Consider the following 25,168-nt stretch of genomic DNA (forward strand, 5'->3'; position numbering starts at 1 on the left):
GGAAGTCTCTCTGGGATTCAGCCCTTATCTCTCTGACCTCACGTCCTACTTCCCGTCTTACTTAACTGCACTCCAGCTGTACCTGTTTTTCTTTTTTCTTTTCTCACAGTTGCCGACCTCCTTGCTGATGCATCCACTGGATGATTACACTAAAACTGACTGCTTGTCATTTCCTTAAAGAGAATGTCACCTCCTTTAAGAGGTTTTTCCTCATCATCTCATCGAAAGTGCTTTCATCCTAGCCACTATCACATTTCCCTCTTTTATTTTATCCACAGCACTGGATAATTGCTGTCCAAAATGTTCTTGCTTACTTGTTTTGGTGTAACACTCTCCTGCCACCGGAGTGTTCTGTGGGAGTAGGATACTGCTCTACCCCTGAAGCATAACATAGAGCCTGGTAAAATAGGGGGCATTAAGATTGAATGAATGAATGAACAGTTAGCCTGAAGTTTTTCTTTTCTTGAACTCCATAGTCCTTTTAAAAGTTCTTAAATATTTCTTTAAATTTTTCTACCCACTGGAAAATTAGAAAATAAAAAATAAAGATGATATTTGATAAATCCCAGGTTATAACGGATTGTGGTAGAGCCTCACATGGGTTCTCAGCTTTCTGATTCCTAATCCATTGTGCCCTCCAGATTTGTTTTTATTACAAGGCAAAACATTCCAATCTCTTGAAGATTGTAATATATTATGCTTATATTTCTGCTGTGTTTGTCAATAAGGAACTTGAATTACACAAAGTTTTAATTTATTCCATTTTTTTTAAAGGTCCCCTGGAGGCAGACCCATTCATAAAAGGAAAATACAAGACTCCCCTTGGGATCCAGTGTCTTTAATATCCCATGCACTTAAGCAGAAATTTGCATTCCAAGAAGAAGATTCCTTTGAGAAAGAAAATAATTCTTGGGAGTCTTCTCCATTTTCTAGTCCAGAAACTTCAAGGGTGAGATTATAAGGTTAAATCTTCAGTTTTTCTAATGCGTATTGTTCATGATGTATCTTTGCCTTCAAGTTCCTTGAAGTAATTAATTATGCAGAACGGGCTTAAAATTGTTGATGCTGTGTGCTGCTAATGTTTCTGTTGTTTGTGTTGACTTTCACGTTCATTTTTAGCTTTTAGCATACTATGAAGTTTTTCTGAGGTAAAACACTTGATTTGAAAAATACTTGTGCATAAGTTTATAATGGTTTATCCTGGGCGCGTGCTAACTTGACATTGCTGTCTGCAGTATGAACTGGGTGTCTGAAACTTTGAGAGGACCAGAGAAAAATGGTGTGATAGATTCAACCTAACCATATTTAAATGTGAATACTCCCAATATTTTTTCCGGTCAAATATGAAGTTTGGATTATTTAGATAAATAAGACATTAACTGTGCTTTTAACAAAGCAGATGAGGTCATAATTACTTCAATGACCATGCTCATTGGATACTTAAAAAAACTCATATTTCAACCCTTGACCCTTAAGATTGCTTCTTTCTTTTTTTAAAATTAATTAATTAATTTATTTTTGGCTGTGTTGGGTCTTCGTTTCTGTGCGAGGGCTCTCTCTAGTTGCGGCAAGTGGGGGCCACTCTTCATCGCGGTGCGCGGGCCTCTCACTATCGCGGCCTCTCTTGTTGCGGAGCACAGGCTCCAGACGCGCAGGCTCAGTAGTTGTGGCTCACGGGCCTAGTTGCTCCGCGGCATGTGGGATCTTCCCAGACCAGGGCTCAAACCCGTGTCTCCTGCATTGGCAGGCAGATTCTCAACCACTGCGCCACCAGGGAAACCCAAGATTGCTTCTTTCTTGAAGCGTCTTTTCTTTCGTTTAGATATAATCCAAATTTGGGGCGTGGTTTTCCATCTCATAAACTAGTTGAGGTAGTAAATAAGAATAAGCCTTGGGAATGAGAGGACAGTGAAAGATGGACAGCGTATAAAGTCCAGTGGGTGGCATTAGAGTGGCGGACATCAGTCAGACAGCAAAGGAGGTGGAAAAACTGAAAAGCAGATGGCAACTCAAAGAGCACAACAGAGCAGGGGAAAATCGTTCTACTCAGTTTCAACGTGTGTGTGATTTCTAAGTTACCATTGTGCCTGTACAATAGCTGATGCTTATCATGTTGACTCACAAGATTATATTCTTAACTCTAAGAAGGCAAAAAAGTATATAGTTTCTTTTAGAACTGTTACATTTAAAATTACAAATGTGTCTAAGTGTTCAACATTTGCATAGAAATTTGTAACTGGCAAAGTACTTTTTTTTTTACTCATCTCATTTGGCCTTTGCAGCAATATTTTTTTTCTATCGAAGTATAGCTGATTTACAGTATTGTATTAGTTTCAGGTGTACACCATAGTGATTCAGTATTTTTGCAGTTTATACTCTATTATAGGTTATTACAAGATAGTGGCTATAATTCCCTGTGCTATACAGTATATCCTTGTTGCTTATCTATTTTATATATAATAGTTTGTTAATCCCATACCCCTAATTTGTCCCTCGCCACTTCCCTCTCTCCTTTGGTAACCACAAGTTTGTTTTCTATATCTGTGAGTCTGTTTCTGTCTTGCATATACATTCTTTTTGTTTTGTTTTGTTTTTAGATTCCACATATAAGTGACATCATACAGTATTTGTCTTTCTCTCTCTGGCTTATTTCGCTAGGCATAATATGCTATAGGTCCATCCATGTTGCTGCAAATGGCAATATCTCATTCTTTTTTATGGCTGAGTAATATTCCATTGTATTTGTGTGTGTGTGTGTGTGTTTGTTTGTGTTTGTGTGTGTGTACCACATCTTGTTAATCCAATGATCCATTGATGGTCCTTGGGTTGCCAGTATTTCCTCTTTTACACATGAGGAAAATGAGCCTGAAAGTGGTTAAGTGATCTGCCTGTAATCTGACATCTAAGTGGCAGAGCAGTGAATAGAACTTGGTTTATTAAAATTCTAGGATATTTGAAAACCTTCAGTTATCTGAGAAATTCACTTAGGTGGAATGCAATTTCCCAGTGATAGTGGATCAAGGAGGTATTACTGGTTTGTCTTACACTGTTCACTATTCTTTTTGCATTTTCTTTCCAGCTAACTACAAGCATCTTAGAGAAAGAACCATCTCTTTTTGTAAATTTTATAGCACCTTGCTTAGGGCTGGGCACATAGAGACTCAAACTGTAGTCTGTGGAGAGCTCAGTCTGTTTAGCTGTGACTGTCTTGCTCACTTTCATGTCCTCAGCCCTGACTGAGCACAGTGCCTGACATGTAACCCGCTCTTAAACGACTACTTACTGTTGAATGAATTAAGCCTCAAAGGGTTATTTGGTGTTTGTGTTGCCATTCTTTTTTTACATCAGAATAGTTTCTGTGTTAAATATTTGCTTCATTTCAGTTTGGATACCATATTTCACAGTCAGAAGGACATTGAACTAAAGGAAGAACTGACAAACACAGCAGGTGTAGCCCAAGCCACGAGCTACAGGGCTTGTGTCTGCACCTGCAAGGCAGGATTGCAGAAGTATGCCAGCATACTTATCCCTACATGTGAAAGGATCTCATCTCCTGTTAGTGAAGTTAAATGTAGTCTATACACTGGGGTATATTAGTGCAAAGGTCTGAAGGAGAAGATCCAGCAGTTAACTGGCTACTGATGGTAGTTAGGTAAATGGATCTTTTTTTTTTTTCCATGTATGTTAATGTTATTAAAAGCTGAATGTATACTTTGAGTGATTCTCCTAAGAGCTAAATAGTAAATGATTTAATGTTTCTCATTAGAGAACAGTAAGGTCTCATTATAAGGTAACAGATGCCATTTAATGGATTAAGAAAATGTAAACTAAGTCTGTATTGTACTACTCAACAGATGATGGTACGTTTGGATTTTTAAAAACAATTTCTTAAAGCAGTTATGACTTTCTAACTTAAGAGCCTTTGAATCTTTTAAAAATTGGTAGTGATCTGGTTCACTTGGCCTCCAGCAACTTGGAGATTTTCAAAGAATATAAAATTATAATTTGTTCATTAAGATAGTCATACTTTGAATCATAGATTGAACCTCCTAAAAAGTCTTTCTGAGGTGATAAAAGAATTATTCTTAGAAGCTGATTTTGACCGTTAAATGCTAGATTGTAGAAGTATTTAAAGAATCTTCTTGATAAGTTTTGCCTACACTTGCTATGTAAATATGTACACCTACCACTTTATTTCCTCTGTTCCTTTGTAAATAAATATGCTTTTTTGAACTTGTTTGTGTTTCATAGCAGTTCAAATTCACGTTCTCTCCTTACTACATTTAGAATGTCTGATCTTTTTTGGGAAAGAGGGTTCTGTAGTTAGTTTCTTGGGCAATGCAATGAAACACACAGAGGTTTGGAATAGGTATTTTGTCCTTCTGCCAATACTAATGTGGTGTGGGAATTTACATGTTTCCCTGGAAATGGAGCTTAGGTTCCATTTGGAGGAACTCAGCACCCACCCGTTTTACAGGCTCTCCCCTTTCGGAAGAGCCCAGTTTGCTCACAGGTTTCATGTTACTGTGGTAGAGAGTTGGCTGCCTGGTAACCCCTATTTCCGACCCCTTTCTCCTGGCACCTTCCAGTTAGGGGTGGCTGTGCAGCAACCATCTTAAAGCCACGAGGAACGGGCTTGAATCACAGAGATGTGAACCCTGACATCACTGAGCTGCTGAACTAACACCAGCAAGAGCCATCTCCACACTTCTTGTTACATGAGAAAGAGAAATAAAAAAATATGCCAGAAGCATTCATCATGATACAGCAAGGTACAGCAGTGTGACTTCCATACCGGCCTGTTAACTCCTTCTGTGTGGTTTTCTGATACTTCTTATCCTGTTCAGTAGTTTGTTCTTGCTGTTGTTCCTGCCCCTCCTAGACATTGCTCCCACCCTGCCTTTTCTTCTCTCTTGTCCTTGTAATTAGAGTCCTCTTCCTCTGAAATAACCGCTTTTTATCCCCCGGGGTAGTCTTGCATTTTCAGTTTTATGGTTTCCTTATTTAGAAATGTTTAAGGAACACCCCCTCCCCAACAGCCAGCAGAAACCTGTGGAAGATACCATTTTCTGCTGAGTGAAGTCCATTTCTTAAGAAACCTCAAGTTAGTTTTTTGGGGGGGCTTTTCTGTTCTACTTCAGAATGAACTTCCTGCTTGCCCAAAGCACATGTCAGCACCACGATGCATCAAGATTGAGTTGACCTTAGATTCACCTCTATTTAGAAGTCTGACTTCTGATGTCCTGGGGGACACGAGACCATGCCCTGAAATTCCCCTTTGGGAGGCCTTCTGAATAGCCTACACTTGGGCTGCTGGTGACTTAATGTTGACTGTAGAGTTCGTGAGGGTTTAGGCTTTCATCATGAATCTATCTGTAAATTATCTAATACCTAAGTGTTATTTATAACATTTTATTCTATTTTAAACCTGTCTGAACATATAGTGAGTGCTGAAACTTTCTGTTCTTGCAAGGTATATAAACGCCAACTTCTTTTCCTGATTCTAAAGCATTAATCCTCCCACTTGCCCTAGAAGAGTCCCTCCTCTCTCCTCCCTTTTCCTCGGACGCCTTAAACTAAGTTGCATTCTCTTTCTTGATTGGCTGCTAGTTAATCCCTAGAAAAGAATCAGGGCATTTGACAAAACATTCTAACACTATTTTATATTGGAAAAAATACTGGTTTTGTAATATAGACCGCAGGAAGTTAAAGCTGTTCAAAATACTGACTGGTTGAGACGTGCAGATGATAGCAGTGATTGTCAAGGCAGGGAGGGGAGATGGGACTTCCTAGGAGGATGCAGCAGCATCTGGAGGGCACCCCTAAATTGAAAATAGTGGCATGGGACTGTTGTGGGGATGGAGTATCAAAAGACTTTGCTTTTACAATGAGAATGCATTTGTGCTTTAATTATGAAATTTACATAAAAATTGGATTGGGAGAGAATTACTTGGAGGATGATTTAGATGGGAGCAATGGGGAAAGAAGACTTTTAAATGTGTTTGGCCGGATATTAAGCACAGACTCTCCTTAGACTAGAGAGGTTACATATGCAATTGCCTTTGTTATAAATTGAAAATCCATAAAACAAAACGAAAAACGGGTCAGTGGGAATGAGGTGTGAAATGTTTATATCCTCTGGTTGGATCCCCTGGGAGGCAGACTGTGAGATGGCGATTAATGTGAGGAGGTCTGTCTGGGTGTGTTCTCAGGATCACACCCCTGCAAGGGAAGGAAGCAGGATTGGGTGAGGGAGAAGTTGGGCTGTAATGTAGCCTCGGCAAGGGCCTCAGCACACCCTGGAGGGCGCTCTGAAGCTGGGATAGCCCTCATAGTAGTCTCCCATTGCTCTGAGGGTGCTGGGTCTTTATGTCTTCACATTGACCAAACATTGAGGAGTGGGGCATGACCTTGAGCAAGGCATCCTTCAGCCAAGGGCATTTCCACAAGAAGTTTATCATAGTGGTGCATCACAGTCCATTAGAAGATTAGTCATCCACAGAAGACATGGGTTCCAAAAATGTTGTAGGGCCCAGCCTGCCTTCCACTGCCATTAGCCTTCAGTAGTATGGACTGTCCAGAATTACCAGAACCCATTCCCCTGGCATCCTTCTACCAGGCTAGTTCTTATACTTACTTTCTTGAAAATGTTTGCAGTTTAAAAATTGGGGACGAGAGGGGTGAGAATGCCTTTCTGTCTCCAAATATGCCCCCTTCAAACCCCCCCACCCCAGGGTTTCTGTGTGGGTAACCTATGGTTGGTCTTTCACAGCTTTGTCCTTTTCTCTTCATGGAAATTACTAATGTTTCCAAGGATTCAGAAGCATTAAACAGTTATCTCATTGTGTGGCATTGGGAACCAATGGAAGAAGTGCTGGAAATGTGCCGGGAGGACTGAGTTATTACTTCTTTGGACCCCAAGCTCCTCAACTGTAAAATGAAGAGACCAAGCAGGGTGCGCCCTGGGGTCCAATGTGTGATATTAACATTCTATGACTTACTTGCTCGGGTAAAAAGAGACATAATCATAGCTCAGTTGAAATGGAGAATCATCTCCTGCTTCAGTCTGCTGCTGGATAGGAACTAATCAGAGAGAGAGCAGAAGATGGAGAAGGAGGGCGTCCAGGGCTTTCCCGATCACAAATCTCACCTCTGCTCTGACTCTCTTTATACTTTTCTTGCAAAAATAATAAAAGAAATAAGGAGGTGGTGGGGTTTCCAATAACAAAAATTGTAACCTTCAACCATCTGGGGAAGGCAAAAATCCCATCCACCGCAACTCTCAGTTCGAAAGTAAAGTACCGCACGCAATCAGGATGTTACTTAAGAGTGCTCTTAAAAGAACACATTGTGTGTGGCTGACAGGGTTTTGGTGCTTCAGCAGGGTGTCAGGCCTGTGCCTCTGAGGTGGGAGAGCCGAGTTCCTGACGTTGGTCCACCAGAGACCTCCCAGCTCCACGTAATATCAAATGGCCACATAATATCAAACGGTGAAAGCTCTCCCAGAGATCTCCATCTCAATGCTAAGACCCAGCTCCGCTCAGTGACCAGCAAGCTACAGTGCTGGACACCCTATGCCGAACAACTAGCAAGACAGGAACACAACCCCACCCATTAGCAGAGAGGCTGCCTAAAATCATAATAAGGTCACAGACACCCCAAAACACACCACCGGATGCAGTCCTGCCCACCAGAAAGACAAGATCCAGCCTCATCCACCAGAACACAGGCACGAGTCCCCTCCACCAGCAAGACTACACAACCCACTGAACCAACCTTAGCCACTGGGGGCAGACACCAAAAACAACGGGAACTACGAACCTGCAGCCTGCGAAAAGGAGACCCCGAACACAGTAAGTTAAGCAAAATGAGAAGACAGAGAAACACACAGCAGATGAAGGAGCAAGGTAAAAACCCACCAGACCAAACAAATGAAGAGGAAATAGGCAGTCTACCTGAAAAAGAATTCAGAGTAATGATAGTAAAGATATCCAAAATCTTGGAAACAGAATGGAGAAAATACAAGGAACGTTTAACAAGGACCTTGAAGAACTAAAGAGCAAATAAACAATGATGAACAACACAATAAATGAAATTAAAAATTCTCTAGAAGGAATCAATAGCAGAATAACTGAGGCAGAAAAACAGATAAGTGACCTGCAAGATAAAATAGTGGAAATAACTACCGCAGAGCAGAATAAAGAAAAAAGAATGAAAAGAATTGAGGACAGTCTCAGAGACCTCTGGGACAACATTAAATGCACCAATATTCGAATTATAGGGGTCCCAGAAGAAGAGGAAAAGAAAGGGACTGAGAAAATATTTGAAGAGATTAGAGTTGAAAACCTACCTAATATGGGAAAGGAAATAGTCAAGTCCAAGAAGTGCAGAGAGTCCCATACAGGATAAATCCAAGGAGAAACATGCCAAGACACATATTAATCAAACTATCAAAAATTATATACAAAGAAAAAATATTAAAAGCAACAAGGGAAAAACAACAAATAACATACAAGGGAATCCCCATAAGGTTAACAGCTGATCTTTCAGTAGAAACTCTGCAAGCCAGAAGGGAGTGGCAGGACATATTTAAAGTGATGAAAGGGAAAAACCTACAAACAAGATTACTCTACCCAGCAAGGATCTCATTCAGATTTGACAGGAAATTAAAACCTTTACAGACAAGCAAGAGCTAAGAGAATTCAGCACCACCAAACCAGCTTTACAACAAATGCTAAAGGAACTTCTCTAGGCAGGAAACACAAAGAGAAGGAAAAGACCTACAATAACAAACCCAAAACAATTGAGGAAATGGTAATAGGAACATACATATTGATAACTACCAGAAATGTAATGGATTAAATGCTCCAGCCGAAAGACATAGACTGGCTGAATGGATACAAAAACAAGACCCGTATATATGCTGTCTACAAGAGACCCACTTCAGACCTAGGGACATATACAGACTGAAAGTGAGGGGATGGAAAAAGATATTCCATGGAAATGGAAATCAAAAGAAAGCTGGAGTAGCAATTCTCATATCAGACAAAATAGACTTTAAAAACTATTACAAGAGACAAACAAGGACACTACATAATGATCAAGGGATGAATCCAGGAAGAAGATATAACAATTGTAAATATTTATGCACCCAACATAGGAGCATCTCAATACATAAGGCAAATGCTAACAGCCATAAAAGGGGAAATTGACAGTAACACAATCATCGTAGGGGACTTTAACACCCCACTTTCACCAATGGACAGATCATCCAAATTGAAAATAAATAAGCAAACACAAGCTTTAAATGATACATTAAACAAGATGGACTTAATTGATATTTATAGGACATTCCATCCAAAAACAACAGAATACACTTTCTTCTCAAGTGCTCATGGAACATTCTCCAGGATAGATCATATCTTGGGTCACAAATCAAGCCTTGGTAAATTTAAGAAAATTGAAATCATATCAAGTATGTTTTCCGACCACAATGCTATGAACTAGATATCAATTACAGGAAAAAATCTGTAAAAAAATACAAACACATGGAGGCTAAACAATACACTACTAAATAACCAAGAGATCACTGAAGAAATCAAAGAGGAAATCAAGAACTACCTAGAAACAAATGGCAATGAAAACACGATGACCCAAAACCTATGGTATTCAGCAAAAGCAGTTCTAAGAGGGAAGTTTATAGCAATACAATCCTACCTCAAAAAACAAGAAACATCTCAAATAAACAACCTAACCTTACACTTAAAGCAGTTAGAGAAAGAAGAACAAAAAACCCCCAAAGTTAGCAGAAGGAAAGAAATCATAAAGATCAGATCAGAAATAAATGAAAAAGAAATGAAGAAAACAACAGCAAAGATCAGTAAAACTAAAAGCTGGTTCTTTGAGAAGATAAACAAAATTGATAAACCATTAGCCAGATTCATCAAGAAAAAAAGGGAGAAGACTCAAATCAATAGAATTAGAAATGAAGAAAGGAGAAGTAACAACTGACACTGCAGAAATACAAAGGATCATGAGAGATTACTACAAGCAACTATATGCCAATAAAATGGACAACCTGGAAGAAATGGACAAATTCTTAGAAAAGGCCAACCTTCTGAGACTGAACCAGGAAGAAATAGAAAATATAAACAGACCAATCATAAGCGCTGAAATTGAGACTGTGATTAAATATCTTCCAACAAAAAAAAGCCCAGGACCTGATGGCTTCACAGGCGAATTCTATCAAACATTTAGAGAAGAGCTAACACCTATCCTTCTCAAACTCTTCCAAAATATAGCAGAGGGAGGAACACTCCCAAACTCATTCTATGAGGCCACCATCACCCTGATACCAAAACCAAGGATGTCACAAAGAAAGAAAACTACAGGCCAATATCACTGATGAACATAGATGCAAAAATCCTCAACAAAATACTAGCAAACACAATCCAACAGAACGTTAAAAGGATCATACACCATGATCAAGTGGAGTTTTTCCCAGGAATGCAAGGATTCTTCAATATATGCAAATCAATCAATGTGATAAACCATATTAACAAACTGAAGAATAAAAACGATATGATCAACTCAATAGATGCAGAAAAAGCTTTTGACAAAATTCAATACCCATTTATGATAAAAACTCTCCAGAAGTTAGGCACAGAGGGAACTTACCTCAACATAATAAAGGCCATATATGACAAACCCACAGCCAACATCGTTCTAAGTGGTGAAAAACTGAAACCATTTCCTCTACGATCAGGAACAAGACAACATTGCCCATTCTCACCACTATTATTCAACATAGTTTTGGAAGTTTTAGCCACAGCAATCAGAGAAGAAGAAGAAATAAAAGGAATCCAAATCGGAAAAGAAGAAGTAAAGTTGTCACTGTTTGCAGATGACATGATGCTATACACAGAGAATCAGAAAGATGCTACTAGAAAACTAATAGAGCTAATCAACGAATTTGGTAAAGTAGCAGAATACAAAATTAATGCACAGAAATCTCTTGCATTCCTATACACTAATGATGAGAAATCTGAAAGACAAATTAAGGAAACACTCCCATTTACCACTGCAACAAAAAGAAAAAAATACCTAGGAATAAACCTACCGAAGGAGACAAAAGACCTGTATGCAGAAAACTATAAGACACTGATGAAAGAAATTAAAGATGATGCAAACAGATGGAGAGATATGCCATGTTCTTGGACTGGAAGAATCAACATTGTGAAAATGACTATACTACCCAAAGCAATCTACAGATTCAATGCAATCCCTCAAAATACCAATGGCATTTTTCACAGAACTAGAACAAAAAGCTTCACAATTTGTATGGAAACACAAAAGACCCTGGATTGCCAAAGCAATCTTGAGGAAGAAAAACGAGCTGGCGGAATCAGGCTCTCGGACTTCAGACTATACTACAAAGCTACAGTAATCAAGACAGTATGGTACTGGCACAAAAACAGCAATATAGATCAATGGAACAGGATAGAAAGCCCAGAGATAAACCCACACACATATGGTCACCTTATTTTTGATAAAGGAGGCAGGAATATACAATGGGGAAAAGACAGCCTCTTCGATAAGTGGTGCTGGGAAAACTGGACAGCTACATGTAAAAGAATGAAATTAGAACACTCCTTAACACCATACACAAAAATAAACTCAAAATGAATTAGGGCTTCCCTGGTGGCGCAGTGGTTGAGAATCTGCCTGCCAATGCAGGGGACACGGGTTCGAGCCCTGGTCTGGGAAGATCCCACATGCCACGGAGCAACTGGGCCCGTGAGCCACAACTACTGAGCCTGCGCGTCTGGAGCCTGTGCTCCGCAACAAGAGAGGCCGTGATAGTGAGAGGCCCGCGCACCGCGATTAAGAGTGGCCCCCGCACCGTGATGAAGAGTGGCCCCCCACTTGCCGCAACTAGAGAAAGCCCTAGCACAGAAACGAAGACCCAACACAGCCAAAAATTAAAAAAAAAAAAAAAAAAAATGAATTAAAGACCTAAATGTAAGGCCAGGCACTATCAAACTCTTAGAGGAAAACAGGCAGAACACTCTATGACATAAATCACCGCAAGATCCTTTTTGACCCACCTCCTAGAGAAATGGAAATAAAAACAAAAATAAACAGATGGGACCTAATGAAACTTAAAAGCTTTTGCACAGCAAAGGAAAACATAAACAGGAAGAAAAGACAACCCTCAGAATGGGAGAAAATATTTGCAGATGAAGCAACTGACAAAGGATTAATCTCCAAAATATATAAACAGCTCATGCAGCTCAATATCAAAAAAACAAACAACCCAATCCAAAAATGGGCAGAAGACCTAAATAGATATTTCTCCAAAGAAAATATACAGATTGCCAACAAACACATGAAAGGATGCTCAACATCACTAATCATTGGAGAAATGCAAGTCAAAACTACAATGAGGTATCACCTCACACCAGTCAGAGTGGCCATCATCAAAACATCTACAAACAATAAATGCTGGAGAGGGTGTGGAGAAAAGGGAACACTCTTGCACTGTTGGTGGGAATGTAAATTGATACAGCCACTATGGAGAACAGTATGGAGCTTCCTTAAAGAACTAAAAATAGAACTACCATATGACCCAGCAATCCCACTACTGGCCATATACCCTGAGAAAACCATAATTCAAAAAGAGTCACGTACCACAATGTTCACTGCAGTTCTATTTACAATAGCCAGGACATGGAAGCAACCTAAGTGTCTATCGACAGATGAATGGATAAAGAAGATGTGGCACATATATACAATGGAATATTACTCAGCCATAAAAAGAAACGAAATTGAGTTATTTGTAGTGAGGTGGATGGACCTAGAGTCTGTCATACAGAGTGAAGTAAGTCAGAAAAAGAAAAAAAAAATACCATATGCTAACACATATATGTGGAATCTAAAAAAAAAAAGAAAAGGTTCTAATGAACCTAGGGGCAGGACAGGAATAAAGATGCAGACTTAGAGAATGGACTTGAGGACACGGGGCGGGGGGAGGGTAAGCTGGGATGAAGTGAGAGAGTGGCATAGACATATATACACTACCAAATGTAGATAAAATAGATAGCTAGTGGGAAGCGCCTGCATAGCACAGGGAGATCAGCTTGGTGCTTTGTGACCAACTAGAAGGGTGGGGCAGGGAGGGTGGGAGGGAGATGCACGAGGGAGGGGATATGGGGATATACGTATACATATACCTGATTCACTTTGTTATACAGCAGAAACTAACACAACATTTAAAGCAATTATACTCCAATAAAGATATTAAAAAAAAAAAGAAAAAGAAATGGTTGCCATTTCAGTTTCTGTACTCTGTGCCAAATATTCTTACCAAGGAGATGTGGTCTTGGGCTGGACACTGCGGGGAAATCGTCTGTGCGTCCCTGAAAACTTCTGTTACTTGGGAGTGGGCTGTAATTTACCATTCAGGTGATAGCAAATAGCTGTCATTTTGAATGGCACTGATGTGTCAGCTCCTGTTCTCTTAGTGCTTAACATATATTGACTCATTTAATCCTCATAACAAGACAAGGTACTATTGTTATTCTCATTTCATGGATGAGGACTTAGACGTGGGGAGCTGAAGGAACTCCCCCAGATTTCCGCAGCTGGTAAGTGGCCGAGGTGGGTTTTGAACACAGGCAGATGGGTTTTCAAACACACACACACACACACACACACACACACACACACACACACGCATATATTTTCAAACACATATTTTTAACCCCTGGGAAACACTGCCCATCTTGTAAATTTGTTTACTTGGGTGTTTACAGTTTGCCTTTTTCTTGAAAGTATTTAAGGCAGGATAAAACCTGGCACAGTAAACTGAAAGAGGGGAAAAAACTATATACTGCAGTTTTCTATATTTGCCACAAGAGGGAAGTATAGCATTAGAGAGCACCTAGGCTGAAGTTAAAGCTACTAACTAGTTATAACATTTGAATGTCAAATTTTTAGAAGTTATAGACAAAATGGGGTTGGATTTAGTATAACGTGCAAAAGCAGCTTATTTTAAAGCATAATAATGAATTACAAATGACCATGGCCTTTATCAATCTGAGATTACACATGTTATCAAGCTAATTCAACTTTTTAAAAAATCGAAGTATAGTTCATCTAAAAAATTTCAGGTGGGCAGCAAGGTGATTCAGTTGTACATAACAGAATCAGATTCTTTCTCAGATTCTTTTCCATTGTATGTCATTACAAGATATTGAATATAGTTCTCTGTGTTATACAGCAGGTTCATATTGTTTATATGCAGTAGTGTGTATCTGTTAATCCCAAATACCCAATTTATCCCTCCCCCCTCTCCTTTCTCCTTTGGTAACCACAAGTTTGTTTTCTATTTCTGTTTTGTAAATAAGTTCATTTTTATCATTTTTTAAAGATTCCACATATAAGTGATAACATATATGCCTTTGACTTACTTCACTTAGCATGATGATCTCTAGGTCCATCCATGTTGCTGCAAATGGCATTATTTCATTCTTTTTTATGGCTGAGTAATATTCCAGTGTATATATTTACCACATCTTCTTTATCCATTCATCTGTTGATGGACATTTAGGTTACTTCCATGTCTTGGCTATTGTAAATAGTGCTGCGATGAACATTGGGGTGCATGTAAGTTTTTGTAATTCAGCTCTTTTCCCAACAAAAAATAAATATTCTATAATTCAAAGATAAAAGCAGGAGATAGTATTGCTTAATTGCTAAACTTAAAGATTGCAGTGAGATTCTCCTAAGTTCTTCAGTATGCGTACAGCTGTTATTTCACTACTAGAGAAAAGCACAAGGCTTATTATGAATAATAGGATTATAGTTTTTGCTTTTATTCCAGTAATAATTGGTACATTAAAGTGGAATTTTTTTTATTTTTAGAATTTCTTTTTTCTTTTTAATTAATTAATTAATTTATTTATTATTTTTGGCTGAGTTGGGTCTTCGTTTCTGTGCGAGGGCTTTCTCTAGTTGTGGTGAGCGGGGGCTACTCTTCATCGCGGTGCGCGGGCCTCTCACTATCGCGGCCTCTCTTGCTGCGGAGCACAGGCTCCAGATGCGCAGGCTCAGTAGTCGTGGCTCACGGGCCCAGTTGCTCTGCGGCATGTGGGATCTTCCCAGACCAGGGCTCGAACCTGTGTCCCCTGCATTGGCAGGCAGATTCTCAACCACTGCACCACCAGGGAAGCCCCAAGAGATATTTTTATCCTCATTTTACAGACAAGAATGGAGCTCAGAGAACTGCTACCAACTGGAAGAGCTGGGCTTGAACCCAGGTTTGTCTGACCTCAGAGCCTGTGCATGTAACTATTAGACTCTGTGTCTTTTGTTGACAAATGTGATAGAAAATGACTTGACATAAACGTATTTAGTTAAAACTGCATCTGTTATTTAGTAACAGACTTTATCCAAAAGTATAAAAAATAATGCAAGTTAATTGCTCAAATTCAAGAAGCCAGAAGATTTCAGAGCTGGGGTTTAAACCAGGGCTGCTGAGGCCAGGGCTGCTGCCCTCAGTCTTTGTGGCACGTGTTTGGAGGGAAAGAGCTTGCTCAGGCCAGGCTTTCTTGGCCAGTAGGTCAGGCTGGAACCACTGACTGCCTGAACCACCCATGGGATGGTGTGGCCTTCGGCCCTCACAGGACCACCAGCCTTGGGCCCCTGGTTAACACCCCTGACCACGCGTAGACCCTGGTGAGCAGGTCTGCCCCGCCTAGATTCCCTCCCACTTTCTGCTAGGTCTGTGTCCCAGGATGTATAACAGAAGAGCCTGCCCAAGAATTGCCTCAGAGTCTTTGGAAAACTACTTCAGCAAGAGTATCTTTTTCTCCTCTGAGGATGAATTTGATTTCTGGAAATAGACAAGTGCCAAATCTGATGAATGAGTGGATGATCATGCTGGATGATGTCATGACTGGTCACAAGTGACCGACGACTTGCAAGTAATTCAAGTGATTTTCTTGCAAGGACTGTTGTAATCTGGCTCTGAAGGCATTTCCTAAAGGCTGGTTCCAAAAATATTTTTGAGCAATGGCTACATTGGGCACATTATCCGGGATGACTTTTGGAAGGAAAATACTCATTTAAAATATTTTAAATATAGAATTTCTGATAGAAGTGGCAGTGCATCAGTCATAGGACTTTAAAATCATCCATGTGTTTTGTGATTGGTATTGCTTGGATAGGTGTTTGGTCCAAGATTTAAAATGTTAGTTTTAACAGATGATAGAGTAAAATTTTGGATGAAGATAAAATATTCTTGTCTACTTGGGTCAAAAGCAAGTTAGTTTTGATAAAAGCTACTGAAGTATTATGTCATAAATACATCTGTTTTCCTATATTTTTTAAGATATACGTGGGACTTTCATACCTATCTGTTATTTTCTACTCGAACTGAATATTCTGACCAAATTTAGTCGTTAAGAAAGTAGATGGAAGGTAAAACATCACAGATGTTGATTTCTTTTCCTTTAATGAAATCTGCCTGAGGTCAGGAATCCCTAAACTCATAAATTGTTGACACTGGTGATAATCAATTGAACGTGAAAAAAACATTATTTTCTTGAATTCTACCAGTCTTTGTGCATTTCACCTACTACGTGCTGTGTTAAGCATTAGTTTCATAGTTTTTATTTTTGAATTTGTTTTGGCTCGCAGCTTGCAGAATTTTCATTCCCCGACCAGGGATTGAACCCAGGCCCCCTGCAGTGGAAGCACGGAGTCCTAATCACTGGACCACCAGCGAATTCCCAGTTTCATAGTTTTTAGTGCAAACTTTATTTTGTAAGAATTCCAGCTTTAGCCTTTTTCCACGTAATTTCAGAAGTAGAGTTTTAGGAAAGCATATTAAAATGGGCTCCTGTGCCTTCTGTTACAGTGGTTCGTCTCCTTTTCCTCTGTCCCGATGTGACGGGGGCAGTTGTGATGAATTGAAAGACCACAGACTGGACACTGGGAGACTGGGGAGCTAGTCATTGCAGTGACTCAAATGTATCAAATAATATTAGCTAAGTCTTAAATACTATATGATATCATTTATATGTGGAATCTAAAATATGACACAAATGAACTTATCTATGAAACAGAAACAGACTCACAGATCTAGGGAACAGACTTGTGGTTGCCAAGGGGGAGCTTGTTAGGGACATCAGCCTCAAGACTATCTAGTTATATATGCTATTGAACAGATATAACCGGGAAATCCTCTTGTTTCCCCTGGACTGAACCTTATTTTCTCTATGAGCATTGGTTATCCATCTGAGATGCCTTCCTGGGGTTAGATGTTTTCAAAAACATAGAGAAAAATATCAGTTGTTTCTGCATCTAAGGTGCTCTTTCCCTCTCCTGCTCCCCAACCTTTCCTTCTACTCCTGAAGCTCAGACTTTCTTCCAAACACGAGGGCAGACAGAACCAAAACCCCTGAGGATCTGAGAAAGATGGAGGGTTCATTACGAAGCCTTCCTATGAATCTCTTCTGCGGTACCTCCAGCTGCCTTCTGCAGCTGGAACAGAGTTGCTTCTTTATACAGACAGCTAAACACTGATTTTTTAAAAAAGTATAGAGGTAATAAAATCATATTATCCCAAATCAGGAAGTAAAGCAAATTTGAGGAATCCCTTGCTAATATGACTACTTAACAATTTACCATAATTTATTTCGGCCCTCTTTCCTTTTTTGTACATTGTGGGAAAACCTAGGCTTGGCTGCTTCTTGTCTTTCTATGCCGTCTTTGTGAAAAGAATCCATTCAATTTAGTCATTGGGAGTAAAGTAGAAATTACTGACATTTTCCCTGGGAATTTGGAGAAGCTCTGTAGGTTCAGCTTCTGCCCCAAAGGGCTTATTGAACCACTTCCCAGCCAAGGTAGGTCCCCCATCCCACCTTCAGAAGAAATGCTCATGCCAGCTGCTAAGAGAAGACAATTTTTGTTCATGTTATTGCAATTGCAATCACACTGCACATACAGTATTTTGCTCTTTCATTAACATTATCATCTAAACATTTTCCCCTTTCTCTACCCGGCTACTACCTCCCTAACTTTTAGTGATTGTACAATATTCCACTGAAGACGTATCCTCTTATGTACTTATCCATTCCCCTAATTGTTAGACCCTTAGATTGTTTTTTCTTTTCTGTTGTTTCCGATTGATCAATAATGAATATTTTGTTTTCATTGGGTTACTTATTTAAACATTTTAAATTTTAAATTTTAGTTTTTTTAAGGTATGCTTGGTTCACACATATATGTAAAAATGTAAACATGACCAAAAGATTTACAAGTCAAAACACATTCCCCAGCCCCCAGCTCTCCAGGTCCCCTCTTCAGAGGCAACTATGGTCATCAGGTCCTTCCAGAAGCAGTCTAGGCACACTCTATTCGTGGATGTATGTGCGGCTCTTTCTATTTTACTGCTATGAGGCTATAGGGCTGCTGCATATAATGTGTGGTTTGTGCAAGGACCCTGCCCTGAGACTGCTTACACTTAGAAAATAGGGCATGGTTTACTTCCACCAGACGCTATCCATTCTCTAAGCCACGCGTCTGCAGGGGGCAGAGGGGCAGAGCAGAGGAGTCAGCTTTATAGACTAGAGCCCTGGGTGGCTAATCCCGTATTTAACTAGTTAGCTCCTGATGGAAATTTGGGTTATTTCCTGTACAAACTACAACCTTGTACCAAAAAATGTCTACATGCATATTTGTGGATTAAATTCTTGGAAGTGCAATTGCTGACAAAAAAGGCATATGTAATGGTCCCCAGTTCACGCTGAGGAAGTTCATGACCAGAGCTGGCTGGTGATGTAGAGACTTGCCTGCTTCGGAGACTTCAAGCAAGGGGACTCTTCAGGGAGAGTCTGAAGGGCCGTCCAACCCTGTCAGGCTCTGGAGCCAGGTGGCCTGGTCTCAGTGCCCCAGACAGTGATTTAACCCTTTGGTCCTCAGTTTTCTCACACTAGGAGAAACCAGAGGACTCACTTCACAGGGCTGTTGTGAGTTAATTCATACAAAGCTCTTAAAACAGTACGTTGAAAAGTGCTTAATAAATGTTAACTCTTATCATTATCATGATCGTCATCCTATTCCTGGAATTCTGGGCAGGCTCTCTGAGAACCTCAGTGAGGCCTGAGACGCTTTCACATTTTAGGTCCTTTTGATTTGAGTAGCATCTCAGGTCACTGGATTTCAGTTAAGGTAGACATTTGTGATGAATTCTCCCTCTGATTCCCTGTATAACTTGCCACTGGGTTAGCTGTCAAAATTTGAGACTCTCTTGGGCTTATGCTGTGTCCTCTCTCCAGGGTGGAGTTCTTCTCTGCCTCTTAGTAAGACCCCAGCAGTGTGCATAGTTCCAGCAGTGTGTGTGCGTGTGCGCGTGCGTGAGTGTGCATGTGAGGTTGGGGCTTGGGGTGATTGCAGTTGTCTGCCTCGTTCTCTGGACTGTCCCTAGCCAAGATCCAGTTGCAGGGACCTTGCCAGTGTACTGCCACAGGCAAACAAGCGGTGGAGAAGGAGGAGCAGGTGTCCCCACTAACTGACTAATTGGCCTGGCTCTTGACCTCATTTTTCCATGTTCCGAAAGGGTTTCGGCAGTAGTACCGACTCCCAAAGTTAGCTGAATGCTGCATGTGTATAAAACAGCTTGTGCTCCATCAGAGGTTGAAAAATTGCTTTTCCTAAAGCGATGACAATTTTCAGTGTTGCAAAGGGAACAAAGACAATATTTACAAATTATATTTACACGTACATCAGTACGTGTAAATATAATTCAAATAGCAGAAACAAGGCATGGGAGTATGGTCAGTCCTCTTCTCCACATGGAGATGGTGGGTGTGTGAGTTGCCTTCTCATTATGGTGTGGCTGGCAGTACCCACTCGGGACCTGGGGCTTCTGTTGGTAGTTTTTGTTTATGTCATTTTTGCAAAATCAATGCGGGTGTTTGAAGCACTCAGGTTTCCTAGAGGCTATGTACTTGTTACAGCTTGCCTGTGAGTGTTCCATGAAGTCAGAGAAGGTTCACAGAGCTGCCTTTGGCCAAAGGGGCCTGTTTCAATAGCTCTAAATTGCTCTCGCCGTCTGAGCTCATGTCTGGCCCTGAAGACAGATTGTGCCCTTTCTGTAGAGCCTTCATTTTTTACTCCTTCCTTTTTTCTTCTTCTTTTAAGGAATGGGGCTCTGTCTCCTTTGTTTCTGCCTGTCTATGAGATGTGTATGGGACTGAAGCTGTGTCATTACATTTCCCACCCAATTAATTACACAAGTATTTCTGGGTGGGCGCAAAGTTAATACGGTCTCATTTCTTTCTATGTCCCCAAAATATTTCCCAGTGATCTCAGTAGGGTCATTTCTGTGGCTTGCTTCTGGTTTCACTAGTCTTTTTGTGAATGTGTTTATTTATTTTCATTGTGATACGTACCTAAAATGCAATTTTAGAAACGTGTTCTTGTTTTAAGAGCAAACCAGATGTCAAAGCCCTTTGGTTTTGTTGGTTTGCTGTTCGATTCTCTGGTAGATGTCAGAATGACTGTTAATCCTGGGCAGGATTTTACATGAGAAAATTTAAAGGAGTTGTCATTTTCTTGGAAGTTGTCAACATAGTACAAAATCAGGGTTCCACATTGAGCGAGGCCTTTGGTCACTCCAGCCCTGTGTCCACTTTGCTATTGACAATAAAGGGTCATTTATAATAATAATAATGATGATGATTCTATTTATAAGCTCTCTACTGTTTACCAAGTACTCTCATGGATGCAATCTTATTTGTCCTCCAAACTGTGCTATGAAGTATGAGGTAGAACCATAATAATTATCTGTGACCCTTTTTGACCCCCTCCAAAAAAAAAGGCAATTTCAAAAGGCGCTACTAAACAGAAAAGGTGGCCATGCAAGCTAAGTGACAGAACCCAGTCCGAACCCCAGGCCTTGTTTCTGATGCCAGAGCTTCTGCTCTATTGAGGGCTACTAATCATTGGGTTTGCCTGAGACTTAGGGGGTTCCCAGGATGTGGGCCTTTCCATTTTAAAATGGAGACAGACCTGGACAAAGCAGAGGTATTGGTCACCCTGCCACTCTCTGTCACCCCAACAGACACCTGTGACCGAGGTTGCTGCTCTTCTTCCAGGGCTCTCCATTCATCACACTGCCCCTTACTGACCCTACCTTCTCATATGGGGGTCCCTGCCAGGCCTGCCTCCCATCCCCCCACCAGCTCTTATTTTCTATTTTTCTAGGGCAGGGCTTAAATCAGAGAGGGCCCCCGTTATAGGAGAAAGGGAATTGAATTCAAAACCAGACGTCTAGTCCCAGCTCCACATTTTACTCTCTGTGGGACCTTGGGCAAGTAACTTACTAATGTCAAGTCCCAGTTTACTTGGTCACAAAATGGGGATAATAAGTCCTACTCTATCTACATGACAGGGCCCTTTTGAGATTCTGCTGAAATAATGTATGTGAAAGCAAACATGAAGAAATACAAACTTGCTCATTTTGCACTTTGGAATAAAATTTCTGCGTGATTAAACTTAGGGCACCTGACTAAGCTTTCTAGTCTCGTGTCTCTCTGTGGATTTGCCTTTTTACCTCTCAGGCCTTTCCCATTTGCCAGATACCCTGGGAACTAGTCTTGCCCCAGTGACTAGTTGTCTGTTAGTTCCAGAAGTGACCGTGAAGCAGTCATTTGTTCTATTTGGAAAGCTCAGCTCTACATTTGTCTTGGTAGATTATCAAAGTCCCCCTTTACTACTACCTGGAAACTTCTGTGGTTTCTATAGTCTTATTACTATTACTAACTGGGTCTAATTTTCTTGATTATATGATAATGCATTATCTCTTTTACAAAATGTGTTCCGTAAATACAGATTTCCTTCACAGAGAATTTAGATTTCCTCTGCTCTGCTGTCCCATCCTCTGGCCCGCTGCTCTCTGTTTTGAATTCTCAGATTTGTAGCTTGGCGATACCTCATCCTATGGCCACCTTCCTTCCACCAACTGCTGAGAGCTCCCAGCCAATGAGGGCTCCTAGAAGATGAAGCATTTCAAATTCCCCCTGTCAGTTCTTACGTTACTAAGGAAACAAAAATATCTTGATTTCTCTCTCTCTGCTTTATCTTTCTTGCTTTATCTTGGGGGCTAATCACTTAGTCAACACCATTTCCCCCACGTCCTGAGCACTCCAGCAGGACCTTTGTCCTTTGACCATAGCTACACATTCAAGCTGGGCCTGTTGTGGCTTTTTGGCTGGCCCTACAGTTGTACAATGATTGCTTTGTTGTTTTACTATTTACTGAACAAGTTCTTGTAAAAATCCTTCTCACAACCCATTTATAAATTCATAGATACTTTTAACTAAGTTCACGCACATATCTTTTCTCGTCAGTGGGAACCTTGCTTTCATTCTTACAACTCCAGAATCTTTTTTGACTTCTGAAATGTGGAAGAATATGGAAGCATCAAATTAAAGGAATAAAGCTCATGAAGCCACTTACAGCCAGCCAATCTGGTTTCCAGGTATTAAATCATTTGCTCATTCATTCATTTTTTCATTTTGACAAACTTTTATTGAGCACTGTTGTTTTAGGTGTTGGGTTTCTAACAGCAAATAGTACACAGATTATATTCTCAAATGGCTCAAAGTCCAGTCAGTGAAACATACACATAACCAATGGTGAGAATACTGAGTAGTAAGTGCTATGGTAAAGGGTGCTATAGTTGTCCAATGGAGGGCCACCAAATCAAACAGAATTGTTTGAATTGGTCCAGAAAGGGTGAGTTGGAGAATGAGCATTCCCATTGGAGAAAACTGCAGGTGGGAGGGCTCATAGATGGGAAATAACACGTGAGCTTCAGAAATCAGTAAGCGTTGATTGGACTCAAGACTGGGGGGAGCTGGGGAGGCAAGAGGGAGGGTGGGTGGGATAGTGATTGCGAGAAGGCTGTAGAGATTGGCAAGAATTCAGGGTATGAGGACCTTAGTGTTCCAAAGAGTCGAATTTTTCCATGAAAAGCCACAGGGGGGACCATTAAATGATTGCAGAAAGGTTAATTAGCTTAGCATTCTAGAAAGACTATTGGATTGGCAGAATGACTGTGATATATTTCAGATGGGGAATTATGAAGCCTGAACAAAAGCTGTATGTGCGAAATGGAGAGGGGCGAGGGATGAATATCTAAAAGGTAGAATCAATAGGGTGAGAGAGAAGGAGGAATTATAAAAGACTTCCAGATTTGTTTTGGTTTGGCTGACTAGGTGGATGGACACCTTGGTCGTTCACCAAGATAGAAAGTAAGAAGCTTCTTTTGTGGAGAAGATGTGTTCTGTTTTGATACATTAGGCTGTATTGGCAGTTTGGGTTTGGAGAAGATGTAGATTGGTAACCATCATCCAAATATATCAATAGTTTTTAAAGTCTTGAGTTGAATGAGGTCACCAACGAGACTTTATAGGGTGCAAGGGTCAGAGGGCCAAGATGGTACCCTTGGGACACTGACATTTTAGTAGTGAGTGGAAGACAGAGAGACTTCAAAGGAGACTTAAGACTAGGGTGACCAACTGCCCCACTTTGCTCTGGAGTAAGGGGTTTTTCGGGATGAGGCACTTTCAGTGCTAAAACTGGGACAGTCCCAGACGAACTGGGATGGTCACCCCACAGAGGAATGGCTAGAAAATGTAGGGAGAACAATCTGGAGAATATGATGTGAACAAGAGTGTTCAAAGAAAGAAACAGTGGGCCCCAAATGACAATGCAGGGAGCATGTCAGGTAAGCATAGAAACGCCCTCTGAATTTGGAAAGATGAGAACTTTCAGGGGCACTTTTTAAAAAAATTTATTGAAGTATAATTGATTTACAATGTTGTGCTTAATTTCTGCTGTATAGCAAAGTGACTCAGTTATGATATATATATTCTTTTTCATATTCTCTTCCATTATGGTTTATCACAGGACATTGAATATAGCTCTCTGTGCTATACAGTAGGACTTGGAAAAAATTTTCTTCATTTTTAAAGCTGAATAATATTCCATCGTATGTTTATATGACACTTCATTTATCCATTCATCCTCCAGTGGAAACGAGGGTTGCTTTGATCTGTTGGTTATTGTGAATATTGCTGCTACAATCATGGGTTTGCAAATATTATTTCAAGTCCCTGTTTTGAATCCTTTTGATATACACTCAGAAATGGACTTGCTGAATTATACGGTAATTCTATATTTAATTCTTGAGGAACTGCCACAGTATTTTCCAAAGTGGCTCCACCATGTTATGTTCCCACCAACAATGCATCAGTTTCCAATTTCTTCACATCCTCATCAACACTTGTCATTTTTTTTTCATATTAGTTATCTGAATGTGTGGCAAGTGGTATCTTGCTGTGTTTTTTATTTGCATTTCTGTAATGATGAGTGATGTTGATCACTTTTTTCATGTACTTGCTTGCCATTTGTACATGTTTAGAGAAAGCTCTATTAAAGTTCTTTGCCCACTTAAAAATAAGGTTGGTTTCCTTTTTGGTTGAGATGTAGGTATTTTTATTGTATTTTTAAAATTTTTATTGGACATGGGTACTTTTAAGATAGAAGTCAGACTACAGTAATTTTTAAGAGTTCATGAGGAGTGCAGACAGAGCTATAGGATCTTTTGCAGAGCTTTTTAAATAACAAGATTCTAGTCTTTTTGCAATCTTGATTATTCTGTGCCAACTATTGTAGAATGTACACAAGAAGAGAAAATGATCTTAGGTTCCTAGGTGAGGGAAAGGTAAGTTTTCTACTGTTTCTATGTCTAAATTATATCTGGTTATGTTTTGATAAGCTCTTATGATTCCCTAAGTGAACATATTTTATTTGAGCCAAGACTGTGGACGACCTGGCCCTTGAATCCCATTGAACCTGGTTTAGGAAGTTGTTCTTTCTCATTCTCCTTTCCATAAATTGTGCAAGCCTCTGATGGTTATTTTTCCTTTACATGTTTCCTACATGACTGGAAAACGAATACTTGCAGTATTGAGATATCAGAGTTCTTAAGATGAAAAAAAAAAAAGGCCTTTAAACATCTTAGGATACGCCTGAAACTAACACAACATTTAAATCGACTATACTTCAATTAAAAAAAAATCTGAAATATGAC

The 25,168-nt window shown here is 40.1% G+C and overlaps 1 protein-coding gene across 3 annotated transcripts in view; it reads left to right on the forward strand.

Moving 5' to 3' along the window:
• MTFR2 (mitochondrial fission regulator 2) overlaps positions 1–25,168 on the forward strand; it is a 50,233-nt gene that overhangs the window by 13,451 nt on the left and 11,614 nt on the right. For 2 of the 3 annotated variants that reach the window (XM_068551345.1, XM_068551344.1), the window contains exon 7: positions 775–2,235. In XM_068551345.1, coding sequence (XP_068407446.1) covers positions 775–961 — 187 coding nt within the window. In that variant the 3' untranslated portion in view covers positions 962–2,235. Of the gene's footprint in view, positions 1–774; positions 2,236–25,168 lie in introns of those variants that run through there. The other variant, XM_068551343.1, reaches the window with a different exon arrangement.

This window comes from Eschrichtius robustus, chromosome 9 (genome assembly GCF_028021215.1).
Source record: "Eschrichtius robustus isolate mEscRob2 chromosome 9, mEscRob2.pri, whole genome shotgun sequence".
NCBI classification, from domain to species: Eukaryota; Metazoa; Chordata; class Mammalia; order Artiodactyla; family Eschrichtiidae; genus Eschrichtius; species Eschrichtius robustus.